The sequence below is a fragment of the Schistocerca nitens genome, chromosome 4, assembly GCF_023898315.1.
Source record: "Schistocerca nitens isolate TAMUIC-IGC-003100 chromosome 4, iqSchNite1.1, whole genome shotgun sequence".
In the NCBI taxonomy this organism is placed as follows: Eukaryota; Metazoa; Arthropoda; class Insecta; order Orthoptera; family Acrididae; genus Schistocerca; species Schistocerca nitens.
The window spans coordinates 300,770,151-300,793,443 of NC_064617.1; the positions used below are offsets into that span (position 1 = coordinate 300,770,151).

At 43.2% G+C, this 23,293-nt stretch overlaps 2 protein-coding genes across 4 annotated transcripts in view; one reads left to right on the forward strand and one right to left on the reverse strand.

The window, feature by feature from the left end:
- LOC126251492 (uncharacterized) overlaps positions 1 to 15,007 on the forward strand; it is a 131,429-nt gene extending 116,422 nt beyond the window's left edge. The window contains exons 3-4 of the mRNA XM_049951960.1: positions 7,613 to 7,799; positions 13,944 to 15,007. Coding sequence (XP_049807917.1) covers positions 7,613 to 7,799; positions 13,944 to 14,035 — 279 coding nt within the window. The 3' untranslated portion in view covers positions 14,036 to 15,007. The remainder of the gene's footprint in view (positions 1 to 7,612; positions 7,800 to 13,943) is intronic.
- LOC126251488 (DNA ligase 3) overlaps positions 1 to 23,293 on the reverse strand; it is a 605,411-nt gene that overhangs the window by 529,697 nt on the left and 52,421 nt on the right. For all 3 annotated transcript variants that reach the window (XM_049951944.1, XM_049951947.1, XM_049951945.1), the window contains exon 2: positions 16,294 to 16,342. The gene's annotated coding sequence lies outside the window, so the exon portion shown is untranslated. The remainder of the gene's footprint in view (positions 1 to 16,293; positions 16,343 to 23,293) is intronic.

A 23,293-nucleotide genomic window follows, 5' to 3' on the forward strand; every position in this document is an offset into this window, starting at 1 on the left:
CAGGTGCAATCGATGTTGATGTAGCATTCTCAACACCGACGTTTTTGAGATTCCCGATTCTCTCGCAATTTGTCTGCTACTGATGAACTGATTAGCAGCTAAAACACCTACTTGGGCATCATCAGGTCTTGGTTGACGTTTCATTTGTGGCTGAACACTTCCTGTTTCCTTAAATAGTGTAACTATCCGGCGAACGGTCCGGACACTTGGATGATGTCGTCCAGGATACCGAGCAGCATACATAGCACATGTTGATCACAACAGCCATACATCAACACGATATCGACCTTTTCCGCAATTGGTAAACGGTCCATTTTCACATGGGTAATGTATTACGAAGCAAATACCGTCCGCACTGGCGGAATGTTACGTGATACCACGTACTTATACTTAAGGTTCGAATCCTGCCTCGGGAATGGATGTGTGTGATGTCCTTAGGTTAGTTAGGTTTAAGTAGTTCTAAGTTCTAGGGGACTAATGACCACAGATGTTAAGTCCCATAGTGCTCAGAGCCATTTGAACCATTTGGTACAAATGAGTACAAAACAATGTTTCAAAAGCTTGGCGATGAGCGTAAGTTTTCCCCACAACAAATTTGTAGCGCTGATACGATTGGCCTGTTATGGCGCTGTTTGCCCAATTGAACACCAGTGGAAGCTATGGAGTCCACCTCAAAGTGTTTTAAATAGAATAAAGGCAGAATAACTGTCTTAGTATGTGGAAATGCTTCAGGTAATGATACACTCCCTTTGTTTGTGATTGGCAAATATCAAAAGCCCAGACCTCTAAAAATGTGACACATATGCCTTAAACTGATGTAATAGAACAGTACAGTATTCGGTTTTTACTTCAATTTCGTTTTTACAGAATAGTAATAAATATTTTTAATTTTTATACTGTAATCTAACCACTAATATTATGTGTAACAAAACAATTTTATTTGATTTTAGCACATTAAAACAATAGGTTTTGTTTATACCCTTTTTATAAGACAAGGTCTTTTTTAAAAAAAAAAAAAGTAAGCACGATAATTCGGGATATTTGATAATACGGCATTAGCAGATCCCCGAGCATGCAGAGTTATCAATGTCCTGCTGTACTAAGAAGTCAAATGAACTGGGACAATCACGTAAGGCGATGGAAGACTTAGATTCGTTGTAAGGATTCTGGAAAATGCAGAGCGTCTGTGAAAGAAACCGGATACAAGTCGCTACTGTGGCCAATTCTATAGTATTATTCCCGTGTTTGGAGTCTTTATCAATTAGGCTTGACAACAGATATCGGATTAATTCAAATACTAGTTGCGAGGGCCGTAACAATTCGGTATACCTGATACTAAAGCGTAAACGAAATGTTAAGGTAACTGAAATCGGAATCTTTGCAATAGAAAGGACGTTCACTATATGATCAAAGGTATCCGGACAGACCCATGCAATCCGGAAGTGATCACTAGATGTCAGGATAGTATAAAAGCAGGCGGGGAGTATTGTGTTGTTAGCAGAGAAACGGTGTCAGCGGAATGGCTCAGCCAGGACAAGTCAGCGACTTCGAAAGTGAACTAGTAATTGGATGCAACCAAGTAACAAATCCGTAACGAAAATTTCAACCATTCTAACCAAGACCAGGCAGACATTGTACTGACGGACGGAGACTGTCGAGCATTGCGGAGGGTATTTGTAAAAAAATATCGCATGAAATCAGTGGAAGGAATTACATGTTAGTTTCAAAGTGCTCCCAGCAGTCCATCTAGCAAAATGACTGTGCATAGGGAGATAAAAAGAATGGGGTATAATGATCGAGCAGGTCCTCATAATAAATACATTTCTGTAGTCGTTGCTGCGCGACGCTTGAGGTGGTCTAAAGAGCAACGTCACTGGACAGTGGATGACTGGAAACGAGTGATTTAGAGTGATGACCCACGCTATACCCTGTGACAATCCGATGGAAGGGTTTGCGTTTTGCGAATGCCTGGGGATCTTTACCTGCCATAATGTGTAGCGCGTACAGGGGAGTACGGAGGAGGTGATGTTACGATATGGGGCTGTTTTTCGTGGTTAGGGTGTGCTCTTCTTATTGCGCTTAAGAAAACGGTAAATGCGGAAGGATATGAACACTTTTTTGCAGAATTGTGTACTACATACAGCAGAGTAACAGTACGGAGATGATGACGGTTTGTATCAGCGTAACAATGCACTCTGTAATAAAGCGTCATCTGTGAGTCAATGGTTCGTGAATAAAACATTCCTGAAATGGACTGGTCTCCCTAGAGCACCGACCTGAACCCAAACGAATACTTTCGAGTGGACCCCAGCGTCGAACATTACCGTCTTCTCTGGTTTCGGCTCTTGACGAAGAATGGGCTGCCATTTCTCCACAAACATTCAGAAACTATATTGAAAGCGTCGTCAGCAAAGTTCAAGCTGCCATCAAGGCAAAAGATGGAGGCACCCCATATTACTGCCCACTAATAGGTGATGGACACTTTCGATCAGACAGTGAATTCTCGTGAAACATTGTTGAGTACGTTTAGAGAAGCTGTAGTCGAAAAACACTGGGCGACTATTACGCTGAAACGAACGCATATCTCGCGTAGCAAACATGAGAAACGGGTTATTAAGATATATACAGATGCAAAGGGAGTGTCATTTTGCCTCACTCAATATACCAATGGAATACGAAAGCAAACTGATAATACTGGTACGATTTACCATCAGCCATGCACTGTACAGTGCCTAGTGTACTATTTATGTAGACGTAAAATTCATTTCTTGACCGAATCGTTAGGGCAGTCGGTTTGAGATCCAGAACAGGGGAAAAATCAATTCCTTTCAGCCTAATCTCAAAAGCTGGAAGTGAAGCACAGGGTTCCCCAAATAGAAATGTGCTCACTGGACATAATATTACTCACCCCTTTAAAAGAGTATACTTCTCGCTTTGGAGCACTGCAGATGATGTACAACATCTACCCGTACAATAAGTCATGACAGTTATGCGGTGTGTATGTGCCAATAGACTGGATGGAACGACCACAGTAAAGTGGCGCGTCGTGGGACGTGACAGAGTGGCAGAAAAGGATGTATCGTGAACCAGAATGAAACTTCCACTCTGCAGCGGTGTGTGTGCTGATATGAAGCTTCCCTGGCAGATTAAAACTGTTGTCAGAACGAGACTCGAACTCGGGACGTTTGCCTTTCGCGGGCAAGTGCTCTACAGACTGAACCACCCAAGCACGGCTCACGACCCGTCCCCTCAGCTTTAATTCCGCCAGTACCTCGTCTCCTACCTTCCAAACTTCACAGAAGCTCTCCTGCGAACCTTGAAGAACTAGCACTCATGATGATGTTGTTGTTGTTGTGGTCTTCAGTCCTGAGACTGGTTTGATGCAGCTCTCCATGCCACTCTATCCTGTGCAAGCTTCTTCATCTCCCAGTACCTACTGCAACCTACATCCTTCTGAATCTGCTTAGTGTATTGATCTCTTGGTCTCCCTCTACGATTTTTACCCTCCACGCTGCCCTCCAATGCTAAATTTGTGATCCCTTGATGCCTCAAAACATGTCCTACCAACCGATCCCTTCTTCTAGTCAAGTTGTGCCACAAACTTCTCTTTTCCCCAATCCTATTCAATACCTCCTCATTAGTTACGTGATCTACCCACCTTATCTTCAGCATTCTTCTGTAGCACCACATTTCGAAAGCTTCTATTCTCTTCTTGTCCAAACTGGTTATCATCCATGTTTCACTTCCATACATGGCTACACTCCATACAAATACTTTCAGAAACGACTTCCTGACACTTAAATCAATACTCGATGTTAACAAATTTCTCTTCTTCAGAAACGCTTTCCTTGCCATTGCCAGTCTACATTTTATATCCTCTCTACTTCGACCGTCATCAGTTATTTTACTCCCTAAATAGCAAAACTCCTTTACTACTTTAAGTGTCTCATTTCCTAATCTAATCCCCTCAGCATCACCCGATTTAATTTGACTACATTCCATTATCCTCGTTTTGCTTTTGTTGATGTTCATCTTATATCCTCCTTTCAAGACACTGTCCATTCCGTTCAACTGCTCTTCCAACTCCTTTGCTGTCTCTGACAGAATTACAATGTCATTGGCGAACCTCAAAGTTTTTACTTCTTCTCCATGAATTTTAATACCTACTCCGAATTTTTCTTTTGTTTCCTTTACTGCTTGCTCAATATACAGATTGAATAACATCGGGGAGAGGCTACAACCCTGTCTCACTCCTTTCCCAACCACTGCTTCCCTTTCATGCCCCTCGACTCTTATAACTGCCATCTGGTTTCTGTACAAATTGTAAATAGCCTTTCGCTCCCTGTATTTTACCCCTGCCACCTTCAGAATTTGAAAGAGAGTATTCCAGTTAACGTTGTCAAAAGCTTTCTCTGAGTCTACAAATGCTAGAAACGTAGGTTTGCCTTTTCTTAATCTTTCTTCTAAGATAAGTCGTAAGGTTAGTATTGCCTCACGTGTTCCAACATTTTACGGAATCCAAACTGATCTTCCCCGAGGTCGGCTTCTACCAGTTTTTCCATTCGTCTGTAAAGAATTCGCGTTAGTATTTTGCAGCTGTGACTTATTAAACTGATAGTTCGGTAATTTTCACATCTGTCAACACCTGCTTTCTTTGGTATTGGAATTATTATATTCTTCTTGAAGTCTGTGGGTATTTCGCCTGTCTCATACATCTTGCTCACCAGATGGTAGAGTTTTGTCATGACTGGCTCTCCCAAGGCCATCAGTAGTTCTAATGGAATGTTGTCTACTCCCGGGGCCTTGTTTCGACTCAGGGCAGATTAAAACTGCAAGGTTCGCAGGAGAGCTTCTGCGAAGTTTGGAAGGTAGGAGACGAGGTACTGGCGGAATTAAAACTGTGAAGACTGGTCATGAGTCGTGGGTAGCTCAGTCGGTAGAGCACTTGCACGCGAAAGGCAAAGGCCCCGAGTTCGAGTCTCGGTCCGGCACACAGTTTTAATCTTCCAGGAAGTATAGTGTTTGGATACGCCATAACCGCACCATGAATGACGTTTCCCGACTTGTTTTGTATCGATACAGAGTGGGAAAGTGTCTACAAGGAATTCTGTACCACTCGCACCCACGTAATATGGTAAGAACTGTGGTCGTAAAAATATCCTGACAGGGACCAGAGACAAGTATCACGCCTTCTCAAGAACAATCGGTTTCATACTCGACAATAATAGCCTTTGTCAGTGAATGCAGGTACATTTCAATCATTTTCCCAGCGAACGATGCAAAGAGAACTGCATGCAATAGAAATATGTGGGAATATGGGGGAGAGGGGGGGCGGTTACCTCACAGAACGCCACTGCTTGGAGTGCACCTAAGGCTTCACCTCTTCAGTGGAACAAATATCACAGGAAGTGAACAACAGTTGACTCTGCGCGTTCATGTGGCCCGACAAGTCGAGATTTGACCCGTCGTGTGTGGAGGGCGTTGTTCAGGTGTGAGGTGGTTCTTTCATGTATTGTATCATGACCTGCGCTCATTTCTTCAGTTTCTAGGGTTCTTCTCACTGGATATTTGTTTTTGCTACCCTATGTATTGTGATGTAGTAGTTCCTTCTTTCTATCTGTGATGGAAGTTTCATTGACCTATATTACGTGGAAGCGACACACAGCACGTGAAAGTTACTTGCATCCTCAAATTTTGCGCACCAGTGTTGTTTCCCAGATTATTTTCCATTGAAATTTCGGTACATGGTGAGGTCTCTGGAACGAACGAATGAACGAACGAAAGATGAGTGTCCAAAGCGTGTATTACTGATGTAACCAACCGTCATTGCGTAGCTGATACTCAAGTTTCAGTTAGACACAAAACAAGAATTATCAGAATTCTGTGGTACACAGAGATGTCCGGCATTCCGGAACGAAACTTTCAGTCTCCAGCGGAGTGCGCACTGTCTTGAAACTTACTCGCAGATTAAAACTGTGCGCCAGTTTGGCAATCAAACATGGAACAGTGCCTTTCACGGGCAATGTTCCTACGGGTTGATATCCCAGCATGACTCACTAACGCCTCCCTCCCTCGTTGCAAACGTCACAGTATATCTCTTGCATACCTTGCGTGACTAACACTTCTGACAGAAAGGATATCGCGGAGAAACAGCTTAGCCACAGTGCAAGGGTTGTTTCCGGAATACAACTTTCACTCTGTAGCGAAGTGTGCGCCGTCAGCGTTGGTAGAGAGTTGGGCCTAGATAGCTTGGTCGGTAGGAGCATAGGCCGCAAAAGACAAAATTTATGGAATAATTTCGCTCCGACAAGCAGTTTTAATCTGTCAGGAAGATTCACCTTCGACATTATCTACCGTTTATTACGCAAGTTACAAGGAAGTGTTTGTAAGTTCCCGAAATACATTAGTTAAAATTCTTATGTTTCACCTAGATCTCATTCTGTACCATTAGCTTCAAACAAGTCCCCCTTGGAGTGAGTACGTGAATTCCGACAGTTCTGCCACTTTTGAAATGCATCCTTGAAGTTAGGGTTTTTGGTTCCTCTTGAATCTCCTTCGCTGTATTAATTATTCACCCCTTCAAATTTACTTTCATCGTGAGGAACAAGAAGAAGTTACATGGAGGTGAGTGTCATGAGTACGGCAGATGGAGAAAAGTGCCATCTTGTAAGATCTTTCAGGTTCATAGTCATAAACCCAACTTTCATCGCCGGTCATAATCTTTGAAAGTAAGTTCGGATCGCCTTGAAAATTGTTCAAATGGCTCTGAGCAGTATGGGACTTAACATCTGAGGTCATCAGTCCCCTAGAACTTAGAACTACTTAAACCTAACTAACCTAAGGACATCACACACATCCATGCCCGAGGCAGGACTCGAACCTGCGACCGTAGCGGTCACGCGGTTCCAGACTGAAGCGCCTAGAACCGCTCGGCCACACCATGCGGCGAACGTCTTGAAGCAGTTGCTTAAGTTCCCTGCTGACTTCCAAGTGATGTTGCTTCTGATCATCTTGAAGAAAACGTGGCATAAACTTCGTCGTTGGCCTTTTCATGATCAATTCTTCTCACAGAATACGTTGACATGTATCGTAAATTATTTCCAGGGTGTCGCAAAGGATTTGGTTGGCCTGTATACGATCTTGCTGAATCAGAACCCTTGCTTTCTGAATATTTTCTAGTTTGGTTCTAGGACACGAACGACAGGAACGGTCGTCATCATCAGTTCGCACGAATTTGAAGCGGGGAACCAGTCGTAAGTCTGCGTCTGACCTAAAAATGCCTCAAAAATCTTGCTACAAAATTTGGCATGTTTCTGCAGCGATTTTCCCAAGTTTAAAACAAAACTTTGTACAGACAGACTGCTTTTTCAGGCCAGCTATCGCAAAGTTACTGAAATATGACAATGGAAATATGTTCATTAACCAAACCATTCAGCTCGCAGCCACTTGTCAGACTTTTAGTGGGTATGTACGTGGAGGCAAGTAGCTGTATTACAGGGTATTTATACGCAATTCACGCGCAAAATTCGATTTTCGGTAACTTATGGATAGCACTTCGCATCTTCGCCGTGAAATGGACGCCTCGTAGTGAGTGTGTGTATGTGTTTCGCAGGAGGAGCAGACGCGGCTGCTGCGCATGCTACTGCTACGCATGATGCAGGAGCGTGACCAGCACGCGCAGGCCGACCACGACGCCGGGCCGCTGCTGGAGCCGGGAGATGTCGCAGACGACCCCGACGGAGACGGCGAACACCCGCTCGCGTACGGCGGCCCGCACACTCCCGATGACAAGAGGAACTGTGAGTACCACCTTAGTGAAGAAAGTGCACAGCTGCCAACACTAGTACATAAACTCATTCGTTCAGGAGTCGCCATTTTTTATGAGAATGCAGCCTCTGCACATTTCACAGATACAATCTTTTCGAGTTACCAGTCGAATCGCGATCTCGTCTTGGAGAAATATTCCAACCAGTTTCCTACTTGAAATGTCGGGATATTTTTCTTATTTTGAACACCCATTTTATCTGCTAGAGTCCGCAGCTCGTGGTCTCGCGGTAGCGTTCTCGCTTCCCGAGCACGGGGTCCCGGGTTCGATTCCCGGCGGGGTCAGGGATTTTCTCTGCCTCGTGATGACTGGGCGTTGTGTGTTGTCCTTAGGTTAGTTAGGTTTAAGTAGTTCTAAGTTCTAGGGGACTGATGACCATAGCTGTTAAGTCCCATAGTGCTCAGAGCCATTTTATCTGCTAGATGAGCAGACTACTTCGAGTATAGACGCATGTAGAGTCAGAAACTACTGACCCAAATACCAAGCGAGCTGCTACGGGGAGAGGGAATCCCAATTGGGAATTTTTAGGGGGGAGTTTTCAGTCTGGGGATTTGCCTTTCAACCAAGGGAAACCTCTCGAAAACCTCGGTCAGAAACGCGGGATGGGAGGTGTTTCAACAATATTGACTGACATCAGACAAGAACAATACACTGGTATTATACAAGAACAATACGTCTTAATAATTGAATGGTTAACCACAAAGAAGACCAAACGTTCCATCCCTGGCACTCTTAAGATTTTTTTTTTTTCTTTGTAGGAGGACCGAAAAGGAAAATTATTTGAAGGAGAAATGGCTGCCGCGGCTTCGAAAGCCAACATCATTAACTGGGAGAACGATATGCGCAGATGACATCGTTGACGATCCATTAGATTTCGAAAGTCCAACTGCAGAAACCATGTTTATTCATGTGGTGTTTCCGCGGGTTAGAATAACGCCGCGAGTACTGCGACTTCAATCTGTCATCTATCTCGGAAGATGGTCGAAAGATATATGGCCGAAATGTCAGGCATAGGGTTTCTGTGGTTGGACTCCCGAAACCTAATGGATCATTCACTGCGCTCTGAAAACCTGAAGATGCGACATTATTACGTTTACAGAAGTCGTTATCCCAGTGCAGCTGGTGATAAATTTTTCGACGAAGTGGAAACGCTCGGCCACAATGAGCTCGTCACGGTGGCAAATATCTTCAATAGGAAAGGCTCTCGCGTATGGTATTACCACTCGATCTGTCGGCTTGAATGTCACAGACAATAACAGGGAATAGCTCAGGATGAGTGTTGCTGCTAACTGCATTCCTCCCCCTTCATAAGCTCGATGCTTGCCGTTCAGTAAGAATAGCATACGCATCGTATGGGGCTAACAGACACCACCATTAATAGCATCACGGAACAGTGTACATGCTGTACGTCTGGTTGAGAAAATAGTACTTTTTATTGACTTCGTTTGTGCTGCACCATACTGACACATCCATTCCGCACATTTTCATATACATTCCAAGTTTGAACTTTATATATACAACTGTATTTTCAGCGATAAGTAGATCCCTCAGTGCTACCTAATTTCGTAAGGGTTGATTGCTTCGTTGCACTCGATGTTCTAAATACTCCCACACATTTACTACGGGATTGAGGTAGGGTAATTTAGTGGGCCAGTCGAATTACGATAGAGTGCTTGATAGTTCGTCAAACCTGAAACATATGTCTGCGGAAGTGTGAGAACGTCTGCTGTCTTCTTGGAAGACGGGAATTTCCACAGTATGCTCATCGTGAAGATGTAGCGGAAAGGGCGATACTTTATCAACGAGAATCCTGAAATGAACATCCTGGTTCATGTTCACGGTAACATGAACCAGTAGACTCAGATCATGGTACGAAAAACAACCCCAGAACATCACAGAAATACCTCCGGCCTAAAGTACAGGGTGATTCTTACTAACGTTTAAAAACCCCCGAAGCGACGTAGATGGTGACAGGACAGGTAATTTATTATAGGACACATGGGGCAGCAAGTGTCGCGAAATGCGCCAAAAGCGGATGACAAATGCCGGACATGTGACGTTACCAGATGACGTACCTCGCCGTACGTGCAGCGGTGAAGCCTATCGGTCTGTCGCACCTGATCATCCCAGCCCAAGTCAAGTACTCGGTGTGGCTGCAGGCCTACGTGCGCTGCTTTAGCGCGTGGGGCTCAGGGTTCGACTCTTGCGTCTGGCAGACAGTACTTTTTTACGTCAGACAATTGCGTTTTTACATTAAAGTAATATTCATTATTTTATTGACCAGTCTCGCGGTCTCCACTGGTTAACTGCAAAGTATAGTGAACAAATATTTACCATATCACCTCACACGTAAATAAGTATAAGCTTTTGAATTGCATTGCTAGCAGTAAATGACCTATGTATTCTTTACTAAATAAAGTATGAGGCCTGTTCAAGAATTCCGGAACTTCATCCACAAAATTTTTATACGCTTGCCCGCCCGGTTGACCGTGCGGTCTAAAGCACGGTTTTCCGGGCGGGAAGGAGCGCCGGTCCCCGGCACGAATCCGCCCTGCGGATTTATGCCGAGATCCGGTGAGCCGGCCAGTCTGTGGATGGTTTTTAGGCGGTTTTCCATCTGTCTCAGCAAATGCAGGCTGGTTCCCCTTATTCCGCCTCAGCTACACTATGTCGGCGATTGCTGCGCAAACAAGTTCTCCACGTACGTGTACACCACCATTACTCTACCACGCAAACATAGGGGTTACACTCGTCTGGTGTGAGACATTCCCTGGGGGGGGGGGGGGGGGGGGTCCACCGAGGGCCGAACCTCACAATAACCCTGGGTTCGGTGTGGGGCGGCGGAGGTAGTCGTCGTGGGGTTGTGGACCACTGTGGCTGCGGCGGGGACAGAGCCTCTCCGTCGTTTCTAGGTCCCCGGTTAACATAACATAACCTAACCTTTTACTTATTGTGCATGGTCTCCTTCGAAATACTCTCCTCCACAACTGGTACTCCGCTCCCAATGCCGTTTCCACTTACGGAAGCAGTCTTGCTAAGCCTCTATCTGGATCGCACGAAGTGCCGTCTGCGGATTTTCTTTTATCTCGTCTATTGTTGCAAATCTTCGTCCTTTCAATGGGTTTTTCAGCTTTGGAAATGAAAAAAAGTCCGGAGGGGCCAGGTCTGGAAAGTACGGAGGATAAGGCAGCACATGATTTCGTTGTTTGTGCAATACTCACGCACGGACAGGGATGTATGTGCAGGTGCGTTATCTGATGCAACAGCCATGAATTGTCTCGCCACATTTCACGCCGTTTCCTTTTCACATTTTCTTGGAGGCGTCGCAGCACGTCCCGATAGTACCATCGATTAACAGTCTGTCCCTGTCGCACGAATTCATAATAAGCCTTCAAAGCCAAAGAAAACTATCAACATGAATTTGACATCTGACCTGACGAGGTTTTTTGGTCTTGGAGAAACTTCCCCGACCCATAGTGAAGACAGAACCTTGGCCTCAACGTCATAACCGTAGACCCAAGTCTCATCACCGGTTATGATTCTCTTAAGGAACATCTCGTTCTCATTTACGCGATTCAAAAGCTCGACACGGTTGCGAGGAGAAGGTCTTTCTGGTCTTGACTCATGAGCCATGGGACGAACTTAGCGACAACGTGATTCATTCCAATACGCTATGTCAAGATTTCATGACATAATCCAACTGATACGTTACATTCTTCTACAATCTCTCGGGCAGTCATTCTTTGATTGGCACACACAATTTCGTTAACATTCCTGACATGAGAGTCGTCGGCAGACGTCGAAGGGAATCCTGAACGAGGGTCATCTTTAATTTCCGCCCGGCGATTTTTAAACCATCTGAACCATTCATAATACCGATTAAGGCTTCAACACTCATTACCGTTGGCTTCCTGCAACATTTGGTGTATCTCCACGAAGGTTTTCTTGAGCTTCACGCAAAATATAATGCAGACGCGTTGCTCCTCTAACTCTGCCATCTCTAAATTCGCAAACACTGCGACACAAAGTTCCACTTAATACAGCACTGAACAATAACTAACTGACATACAACAATGAAACTTCCGGCAGTTACAGATTGAATACAGGCGTGTGCAGAGATGCCAACCGCATTACGCTCCAACACATCACTGGTGCGAAATTAGGAATGTTCCGGAATTTTTTGAACAGACCTCGTATGAAAACAAAAATCAGAAGAAACAAAGGAAAGAAACACGAAATAGGAACAGCTTTAGCTTGGTTACAACGGGGACAACAATTTTGTAACTTCTACGTTTACAACAGATTACATTTACGAAAGGTGTTCGAAAACACTGTAGCCTAGTGGAGCAATGTGTAGCACTACCCCCTACCGGCAAGGATAGGACTGCCGGCCGCGGTGGTCTCGCGGTTCTAGGCGCGCAGTCCGGAACCGTGCGACTGCTACGGTCGCAGGTTCGAATCCTGCCTCGGGCATGGATGTGTGTGATCCTTAGGTTAGTTAGGTTTAAGTAGTTCTAAGTTCTAGGGGACTTATAACCACAGCAGTTGAGTCCCATAGTGCTCAGAGCCATTTTTGAAGGATAGGACTGACAAACCCAATCGCTGCACGTACGGCTAACTACGTCATCTGGTGACGTTACATGTTCAACATCTGTCGTCCACTTTATGGGTATTTCCCGACGTTTGTAGCCCAATGTATCTTATATTAAATTACTTGTCTCAGCTCTACACCGCTTCGGGGGTTTTTAAACGTTAATAAGAATTACCCTGCATATCCTACACATAACACAGGTTAAACGCCTCTCTCATCCGTTGGTGCACTCCACGTTTTGCAGAATCGTGACTCGTCTGAGGACATTATTCACCACCAGTCGTCTATGTCGACTGTCTGTGTTGTTCTGTCCACTGGAGATGAGCCGCTTTAGATGCTGCTTTGAGCAACGGCCATCTGCAATGTACCCTTCTACAAGTAGCCTCGTATGGACGTCTCGCGACAATATTCGCTCGTTGAGATGGACCTGCAATCACCGACAGTATCAATTATGAAACTGACTGACTGACATTGAACGTGAAACTCGTCTCCGGTTCCTTTCGGTTAGGATTTCTTACTACTGTTCTTAAATTGTGTTATACGGCTGCAAGCGGTGCACCATTCCTTGCAGACAGTGTGCCCTTTTAAGGGGAGTGATTAATACAGTGTGTACAGAAAGCCCGGGAACACTTTATATTATTTATTGCTCAAGTACTAAAAATTGCACAGATGTCATACATATTGCATGTTAAAGAGAAACTCTGATTTTTTTTTTCAAACATTCGATATGCGAACCATGAGTGACCCAGCAGACGTCAATACGGTAATCGAATTCTTGCCGTACCCATCCCAGCATGGCATCGTCGACTCTGGCAGTCGCTTCCTATATTGTCTCCCGAAGCTCTGCTACATCACGTGGTACAGGCGGTACATACACCAGATCTTTAATGTGTCCCCACAGAAAAAAGTCACACGGAGTGCGATTTGGTGATCGGGGAGGCAATTTCATGAACTCCAACACACAGAAAACTCGCTCCGCACCTGAACTCGCCATGTTTGCGACTACCGCTGACTATCGGCGAGTTACCAAACTACGCTGTGGCGGAATACATGAAAAAAATTCCAGGGTTTCTCTTCAAAATGACATATGTATGATATCTGTACAGTGTCTGATCCTTGAGCAATAAATAACTGGAAGTGTTCCCAGACTTTATGTACACCCTGTATTTTGTCTTACATGGTCAGACAACATGTCGTCTGACCATGCCGGGCTTGTTGTTGCCACAGAAGGTACGGAATCCAGTTAATGTGGCCCACTGTATACAATTTTGTTCACTGCACATGAAAAGCCGTTGTGGATGGTAGGCTACGTTCGTGGCCTGAAGATGATACTATGTGGTGTCGAAACTGGTAGCATGTTTTAAAAAGAATAAACGACGATAGTTTCAAATATAGCCGCTGGGTTTGTTGTACTACGTGTCCGGCTGCAGTCCCACTTCCCTTCGGGGATTACCGGAGACTCAATATTTTCTCTAGTGAGCTTGTATTACTGTGTATGACACGAGCATTTTCCGTCTGTCCCAACAGTGCAGGGGATGATGCCGACGCTGTGCCACTTCAAGATTTGCCACATGGGCCGGAAGCGGAACCAGCAGAAGGGCGCGAGAACCGCGCACTGAGCGACGCCACGCCGCGCCACGACGCCGACGCCGACGTCGATGGCGACGCCTCCACTCCGCATCGCGCCTCCGCCTTCGCAGCCGCCGTTTGCACCTTTTCGCTGCTCTAACCCGATTCTCTAGGCAGACGCAATGAATCTGAGCCGCTTACAGCTATTCTGTTGCTCTAGCTTCTGACTGTCGACCGAAATGTACTTACGCGCGTATGTACGGTCCGCTGGACGAACTGGAGTACTACGCCATTTTTCTTAGTATTATCGTTTCTTACCCGCTAACCTCGAACTAATCTTAACTGAATGCAATGCAGTATTAATATGTAGTCACTTGTGCCGTGATTACTTCTCGCTGTTCATTCGCTCGGTACCTTGGAAGCACGGTGGGGTGAACAGCATGCAAACCGCTGTGAACTTGTCTCCGTGAGACGATGTTTAGCTCCAATTTCTTCCACACATTGAGGTGAAAGACGCAAAGATCCTTCATAATGGATAATGTTCACCTACAGCACAGAGCTACTGGTAACCACGGTGTATTCTCACCGGTATCTCAGTACACAGATACATAGGTGAACTTTGATATCTGTGCAGCAGAGCATTCTCTCTACCTATGACTTTCGTGAAAGTCCATACATTATGTGAAACAGATCTGCCTCGAAGCATAGTGGCGGTAAGACAACGCTAAACGAAAAATACGCTCCACCGTTGCAAACTTCGAACTCAAGTTACTGCACCGGGGCCTTTGGCAGTAGCAGAGTCAGAGATCGTCACTGCAAGTTCACTCCCACATTCGGGTCTGAAAGTCCCCCATACAGTTTACAACAATGACAATAAAATACCTAGATGATCCTTTGTAGATAATGTTGTGTAAACTGGAAGAGCCGAACAATTAACTACAGAGGTATTTATGTCTGTCTAAAGTATTGTATCTTTGCATGAATTTAACACTACATATTGTAATAAATTATTGGTTCGTTAATTATTGTTTTTATTCGCTAACATTTGTTTTGCTGTACCTTCTGCTTAAAAGATATTCCCATACTTGTTCTGGCTATGGATGTATAATAAATGTCTAGCATTCGTGAAAATGTTTCTTTTTACTAGCTGTCGAATGGTACTTGTCGCAGTTTGCGAATTTTGTTCAATTCAATGTATGAAGCATTTCTCATATTTCCTTAGTGTGCTAAGGTCTGTCATATCCTCAGCTAAGGGCATTTTTGGATACCTTACTGCAGACACACTGACTCTGTGTAACGGATCATAGCAGCACTTCCTGAACCAATACAGTAAAATCAAGGTAAGTACCCATTGTATTGATGTAATGAAGACGAACATTACACAGAATGAAAGAATGCTGCTCCATACGCTTATGGTACAAATACGACAGCTTCACTGACGCAAAATTTGGGATATTCAGTTGCCCATTATTCAGATACTAACATTTACAGAACGTTGACTATTATTTTACATTCTCCCTGATCACCCTGAGTTGGCACAAATTTGGGGATGTTATGATTGGCTTAAACACAACACATTTAACTGCATTTCAAGACATGGGCGTTGGAATACGTTTATTGGTACAAATAAACAATACTTAGACACGAAAGTCGCATCAATTTCTATTTACCCTGGTTGTGATTGTCTGAAGTTTAATAAGTGCTCTCTACAGTGGTGTGCCTGGTCTAGAACAAGAAGTACATTTAGATTCCATATTTCAAGTTGCGTTTAAGTGCCTGTATTTTATTACATTTCAGTGTTCCATGTGTCTGAAGGAAAACCAGAAAGTAGTGAAGAAACATTAAGTTACAGATTTAGACTTTTTGAAACTAGTGATTGCTAGGAGCTCTCTGATTACAGAGAGAATTCAGCTAGTCGTGCACAAGTTACACTATGACATATCAAGTTTCTCTGAATTCCTTAGTGGACTAAATTCTCTCATATCCTTAGCTAAGGCCATTTTCTGATACCACACTGTAGATACACTGATTCCGTGTAACGGGTTGTAGCAGCACTTCCTGAACCAAAACAGAAATAATCTAGGTAGGTATCCACTGCACTGATGCTATGTAGACGGACATCACACAAAATGGAAGGATACTGCTCCGTGTCCCCATTATTTAAATATGACAGCATATCAGACACAGCTAAAATCAAGCAGCTTTGCAAGCACAGTAACAACAAATCAAGACAACATAAAAAAGCAAAAATAAGTTTCAGACATACCCAAAATTCAAAAATAAAGAGCGTAATCATTATTACACTTACTGTTTTCCACTGATTATGTTCTGTCGAATTTCTCTGCTGTTGCAGTCACCTGAAAAGGAAGATAAATTGTCAATTCCAACAGAACAAGTGAAAAGAGAAGACGTTATCAACATGGAGAGTTGAGGAAGGTAGCAATACAGAGGTAGAAGTGAAGACACAGAGGGGGAGGGGGTGAGAGAGAGAGAGAGAGAGAGAGAGAGAGAGAGAGAGAGAGAGAGAGAGAGAGAGAGAGAGAGAGAGAGAGAAGGAGGGAGGGAGAGGGAGGAGGGGAGGGAGAGAGAGAGAGAGATTAGAAGTATGTACAACAATACAGGAGAGACATAAGGCACATGCAATAATTTACAGGGGTAGGGTGAGAGATGGTGAAGGTGAAATAAGGGAATGCAGGAGGAGAGAGCGAGGCAGAAGGGGTGGAATAGGAAGGGGACATGGTAGAATGAGTGGGTAGAAGGGATGGAAAGGGAAGGGGAAGTGATAGAGTGGAATGGTGACAATGAAGATGGAAAGAGAAAGAGTGACATGGGAGGGGAAGAAGCGTAGCAGGAAAGGGAAGGGGTGGGGGTGAGAAAGAAAATGGCCGCAATATAGTGTGAAAGGAAGGAGTAGGAGATGGAGAAGTGGATGGAAAGCTGAAGGAATAGAACAGTAGGGGTATATGAGTGCAAGGGAGAATTACAGGGGGCAGGGGAGTGGAAGGAGTGTAGTGGGAGGATAAAGGGAAGAGTGGAGTGGAAGAGAGGAAATGAGTAAAGTGAAAGAAGTGGATGAGGGAAGTGGTGGAATGGAAGAAGGAAGGGTTGGGCTGAAATGGGGAAAGGGTGGATTCCAAGGGAATCCAAGGGGGAAGGGATTGTATGGGAGGAGAAATGGGCAGAATGGGAGAGGGAAGGGATATGATAGGGGGAAGGGATGTTATAGGGAGGAGGGTGGAGAGGAAGGGACCAGTGCACAGTCGGAATGGGAAGTAGTGCAGTTGGAGAGTGAGAAGTAGTGAAGAAAAGATGGGTACGGAATTGGAATCAGAAGAGCAATGAGGTTTAGAGAGAGGGGGAGAAGTGTGGAGAGCTTATGGAGAACTGGTGGAGTGGAAGGGGTGAAGTGGGAAGAGTTGGCGTGAAAAAAGATGAAGAGGGAAGGAATGGAGAGGGAAGCAGTAGAGAGGGAAGTGGCGGAGAGAGTAAAGATAGACAGTACAGAGGGCGAGAGAGGAGGAGTGAAAGAAGAAGAAGAAGAAAAGACTGCAAGTTGAACTCGAATCCTACTCCGCCAGGCATGCAGACGTCAGTCCAGTACAAGTGTGAAGAAAGCAAGAACATGTAATACAGCATGTGTACCCAGAAGCATTTGCTGTTAAATCTCAAAACTATTCCTGCATTCACTTTGAAACTAACATGAGTTTCCCCACTTTCCCCTGGTTCAGGACCTGGGTACTCTCTTGAGTCAAACCATTTGATTAACTTTTACACCAGTTTGAAAGTCTGTCAAAATTTCTATACGGGCACTGCCTCTGAAATTTTATGTGAAAATTCTTAAAGCTTTCTAAATAAAACAAACGTTATTAGCAGTCTACATCTTTATTCTAGAGGGCTGCTAATTGTAGAGTGTAACATGGCAGTGTGTTGTGTAATTATGTCGATCTTTGAGAAACAGCGTGCTGTAACCCAGTTTTGAATTCGAAGAGTTCGTCCACACATACAGTAACCTCTCCTTCAGCATGGTAGTGCCAGATCACACACGACCACTGCGGCATCTGCAACAGTCCGATGCCTTGGGTTCACTGTCATCGATCTTCCTCCACACAGTCCCGACTTGGCCCCATTCGATTTTAACTTGTTCCCAGAACTTAAAGAACACCTTCAACGACTTCACTTTGATGCTTATGAGGCGTGCAATCAGAAGTGAGGTTCTGGCTCCATCGATAAAGTCAAACATTCTACAGTGACCACATCGACAAACTGATCTCTCATTAGGAGAATGTGTCCGTCGCCAGGGTGATTACGTTGAGGAATAAATATATCGACATGAAGAATAAAGATGTAGATTATTAACAACGTTTGTTTTGGTTAAAAATTTGTAAAAAATTTTCATATAAAATTTCGGAGACGTTACTTAACAGCTTGCCCTCGTAAACGATTTAGTTCCAGTTTTTGCATCCATAGATATCTGAACCATAAACCGATGTTTTACCACACAGCTGTAGGCTCAGCCGCAGTTGCAGCACCGCAATGTTCACATCCGCGGAGAAGGAGCAATATTAATCAAGTACGGTTACAAGTGAGTATTATCACGCGCTATTCGAATGCATGGATGCATGGTCAAGTAAATTATATTAGAAAACAAAGATAACTTACATTTTTATCTTCTGATAACAGAATTTCGCTGGTAGTACCAGTAAAAAGGAGTGACGGGTGTGTTGAGGGGGGGGGGGGGGGGGCAGCGGCAAATCATGTTAGTCCTGTGAATGACGGGCAAATTTTAGATTTCACGACGAATAAATCCAGGTACACTTGCTACTAGTCAATATCTACCGCATGTTCTGGCGTTCTTCAAACATACTGAACTAATATGTGTGTCTCTGTCTGGCAGGACAGCATGCGAGTTTGGTTTGCGAAAATCTTTTTAACCCTGCCGCAGACGTGCTTAAGATTGTTGCACTCAGTGCCGCCTACATTTAAATACATAAAAAAGCAGTTTTTTTTAATTTTTGGTGGAATTTATTATTTATTGTTTATAACATCATTCTTGGCAGCAGCTTTTAATATGATCTGCATACATATATCCAAGGTGCATGGGAAAATTAAAATTGTTACAGAAAATCTGACATACGTTTCCAGGATATTTCCTAAGCGATACTTAAACGATGCACGAGAATCATGCTAACGTTAGACCATTTCACAATAAGAAGAAGGTAACAGAGAAGAAGAAAATCAAGCACGACTCATGCACGTGTTTAATACATGGTGGGAATACGTCCTCTGGTGGCCAGCAACAAATTAACTTCTTGTTTTATTCTCAAACTCTGTTAGGATGTACATTTTGTTGAAGTTGGAAGTGGAATAAAGCTGTTAGGTCTATATTGGTATCTACAACAACAGGAATGATGGTGGGGAGAGACAGAAGTAAATAAGGAACAAAGAGGTAAGGAGAAAGAGCAGAAATAGGAAGTATGTTTCCGACTGGAACAGAAGCTGAACCATAATCAAGAGATAAGTGAAGGATCGTAATGAGTAAAAACAAAAAAGACTTAATTCGTTTCTGTCTCGTGGAGACGTAAACCTAACTGGATTCTTGTGGGTAAAAATCACGTAATTGTCAACGTAATATAATTATTATAGGAATTATCTAAGACTAGACTAAGAGAAAAGCTGTACCCAATTAACTTACTTTTTTCCTTTTTTTTTAGTTATCCTACGTAAAGATAATCTGACAATATGCAACAGAGAGCAAACTCATTCGTCACATGGCTATATACTTTCATATTATCTACACTCTTGCAGGGACACAGTTCAGAGATGATACTAAAGTATGCTGCAGCCAAATGATACAATGGAAATAAAAACCACTTCCTTTTCTTTTAAAAATGTGCAGAACAAGAAGTTTTTTAGGTACATATACATATTTTTAAATTCGCTATACTGTTGCTCTATTTGGTTTCGTTAGCACAGACACAACAAGCACTAATTGTTATTGAAGAAGAGAACAATCTACCATCTAAGTTGGAGCATGATCGGTTGGTTAAGAATTGGATGCAACTCTGGTCAAGGAACCAAGTCACCATTTTCCTGAAGTGAGACAAATTAACTATGGAAAATCGAAATGAGAAGAGTCCACTGTAACTTGAATGTTGCTTTTGCCAAATACGTGTGAATCATCGTGATCACGTTCGTGATTGTGACCACCACCACCACCACCACCACCATGAATATCAGTTTTTTTGCTCCACTTCTTGCTGTTGGCATTTATTTCTTCAGGTTGTTGTCCTTACACCCATTAGGTAAATCTTCCAGGATCTGAGTTCTCCCGTCCTTACCTTCTCTTCCTCTACATATATCCTTCTAAAATGGTTTTTAAAATTTAGTCATACTCTCTAACTACACACCTAGATCTAGTTTATTTTCCAACGCAAAAATTACAACCAGTAATTGACCTTCTTCTCCCGCTCTCCTCATCGTCTCTTCGTTTGTCACTCTGCCCATTTTATTTATTTATGTATTTATTATTCTGCGTCTTCCGCTTCGTGTCTTCTTTCCTCATCGTCCACTTTTCGGCAACTTGTTAATACCTAGATACGAATGTGCCTGTTGCTGCGGCTGGGGAAGAAACTCCAGCTCCCTTTGGTGAGAGGATTATCGGCTCACGAATGGAATCCAAAACTTTCCTTGTAATGCATTAGAATAATCTCACAAGTTTTGTCATGTGTAAAAGGAACGGCAGGCTTCGTATTCTCTACATCCATACTCTATAAACCACTATGAAATGCGTGGCAGAGGGTACATTCCAATGTGCCACGCATAAGGGTTTCTTCCCATTCCATTCGCATATGACTGCTGTTCTCTGTGCACTGTAAATAGCATAATCTACATTCTACATCCCCTGCTATCCCATTTCATACTGGCACCACAAACATGCCGTATTCTAGGAGGGGCCGCACAAGTGATTAACATGCAATCTCCATTGCAGACTGATTGCATTTTCCCAATGTCCTACCAATGGACCGAAGTCAGATCCGACTGCATATTTATGCAGAATTCTTTCTTTCGGACAGTACTTCATTACAGATGACCGCATCTTCTGAGAAAACTCTGTTAATATTGCTTGCAAGGTCATTAAAACGCTACATGAACAGCAAGGTCACTACGCATTTCCTTGGGGCATGTCCAATATAACGTGCTGTGTCCTCCCCATCAATAAATAATTATTAAGTAACAAACTTTGTTTGATGCTCCATATAATCACACTTTCGTTAGTAAACGCTGGTGTGGATCTAGGTGAAATGCTTTTTGGAAGACTAAGACTATTGCATCTACCTGACTGTCTCGATACATAATTTTCAGGGTGTAATGTGAGAAAAATGAGAGGTCTGTTCCGCAAGATGTATCTTTTAGGAATCCACGCTGGTTGGCATACAGGAAAACCATTCTGAGCCGGCCGAAGTGGCCGTGCGGTTAAAGGCGCTGCAGTCTGGAACCGCAAGACCGCTACGGTCGCAGGTTCGAATCCTGCCTCGGGCATGGATGTTTGTGATGTCTTTAGGTTAGGTAGGTTTAACTAGTTCTAAGTTCTAGGGGACTAATGACCTCAGCAGTTGAGTCCCATAGTGCTCAGAGCCAAAACCATTCTGTTCACGACAATTAATTAAAACTGAGCCGAGACTTTGACGATCTAACGCGGCAACTGGGCAGAATTTTGCACGATATCCTTCAGTAGGACATCCAACAACGCTACCAATCAATGTCAAGCCGAATAACAGGTTGCTTAAGTGACAGAGGTCGACCAACATGTAATTGACTTGATCGATTTATACAGTCTTTTTTTGAATGAATCATCCAATTTTTCTTCAATTGCAATCTTTTGTTTGCCTTTACATGTACATTGCCCTTACTAATTTCTGTCCCATTCGGATAATTGCTTCTATACATTTTTCGAAAGATTTGAGCTGCTTATGAGGAAAATACTAAAATCTAACATAAAACTAATTATCTGTGGCGATTTCAACATTTAAATGACCAATTCACTAAATTTACAAAGTACAAATTACACATCAACACGGGATAATGCGTGCTTAGATAATATTATAGTAAATTTTTCTAGAGATATGTATGACGTCAGACTTGCCAGTGGAGCCCTAGCTGATCATGAACCATTGATTTTAACATTCTGCCGTGATCAGTTGCCTAAATCAGACAAATCAGTCAGAATCAAGTCTAATGCCACATGGGTAAGAGGGCAGAAAGATAAATATATTTATTTATTTATTGACAGATTATCTGATGTTAACTAGGACTTTGTATACAACACACAACCTGAGAAGGGTGCTGGTGAAATGGTGTTTAACAACTTCCTGGAAATACAGAGTTATGGTACTCCTGCTCACCATTAATCAAAAGTAGCCCTAAGCATAAACAGAAAAACAAACAGCTAAAATGGTATACAGATGAGCTAGCTGTCACTAGGGAGGAGATGCTCAGACTGTACAGAACATATAAAAATTCTTGTAAACAAGGACCTGAGCTAGATAATACTTCTTATAGAGCTTATCTAAAATGTAAAATAATCTACAAAGACAAACTGTCCTTGGCCAAAAAACAGGCATGTGAACATTACATTGAAAGTGCTCCCAACAAATGTAAAGCAGCATGGGATATCATCAACCAATATAATTCAGAAACCCATACACAAGATGCAATGCTCGTCCCAGAAGAAGTAAATAATTAGTTCCTAACCTCAGTGAGTGAGCTGAAAAACAAAATCAAGCAAAATGGCACTTGTGCATTAGATCATCTTGGTGCTGTGCCCCATAGGAGGTATACTTTCCACTGGAATGTTGTCACCCCAGAGGATATTGTAAAAGCTGTGGCAAGGGTCACCAACTCCAAAAGTATGGACTGTTATTGGTTTTGTAACTATGTAATGAAAAAATAATACACCTTATCTGTCAACCTGTTTCTTTAATTTTTAATATGTGTTTAGAATCTGGAGTTTTCCCAGATGCACTCAAAACTGCTAAAGTGATACCAGTCTTTAAAAATGGAGATAAGCATCTGCCCCAAAACTATCGACCAGTTTCTATTGACCCAATTTTCTCTAAAGTTTTTGAATATCTAATGCACAGTCAACTAAATAACTATTTTGAAAAGCATGATCTCTTCTCCAACAGACAGTTTGCATATCAACATGGTAAAAATACCACTACTGCTGTCATTGAAGTTGTTAACCAAGTGTTAACTGCATTCGAAAATAAGGATCTAGTATCAATTTTACTTTGTGATCTTAGCAAATC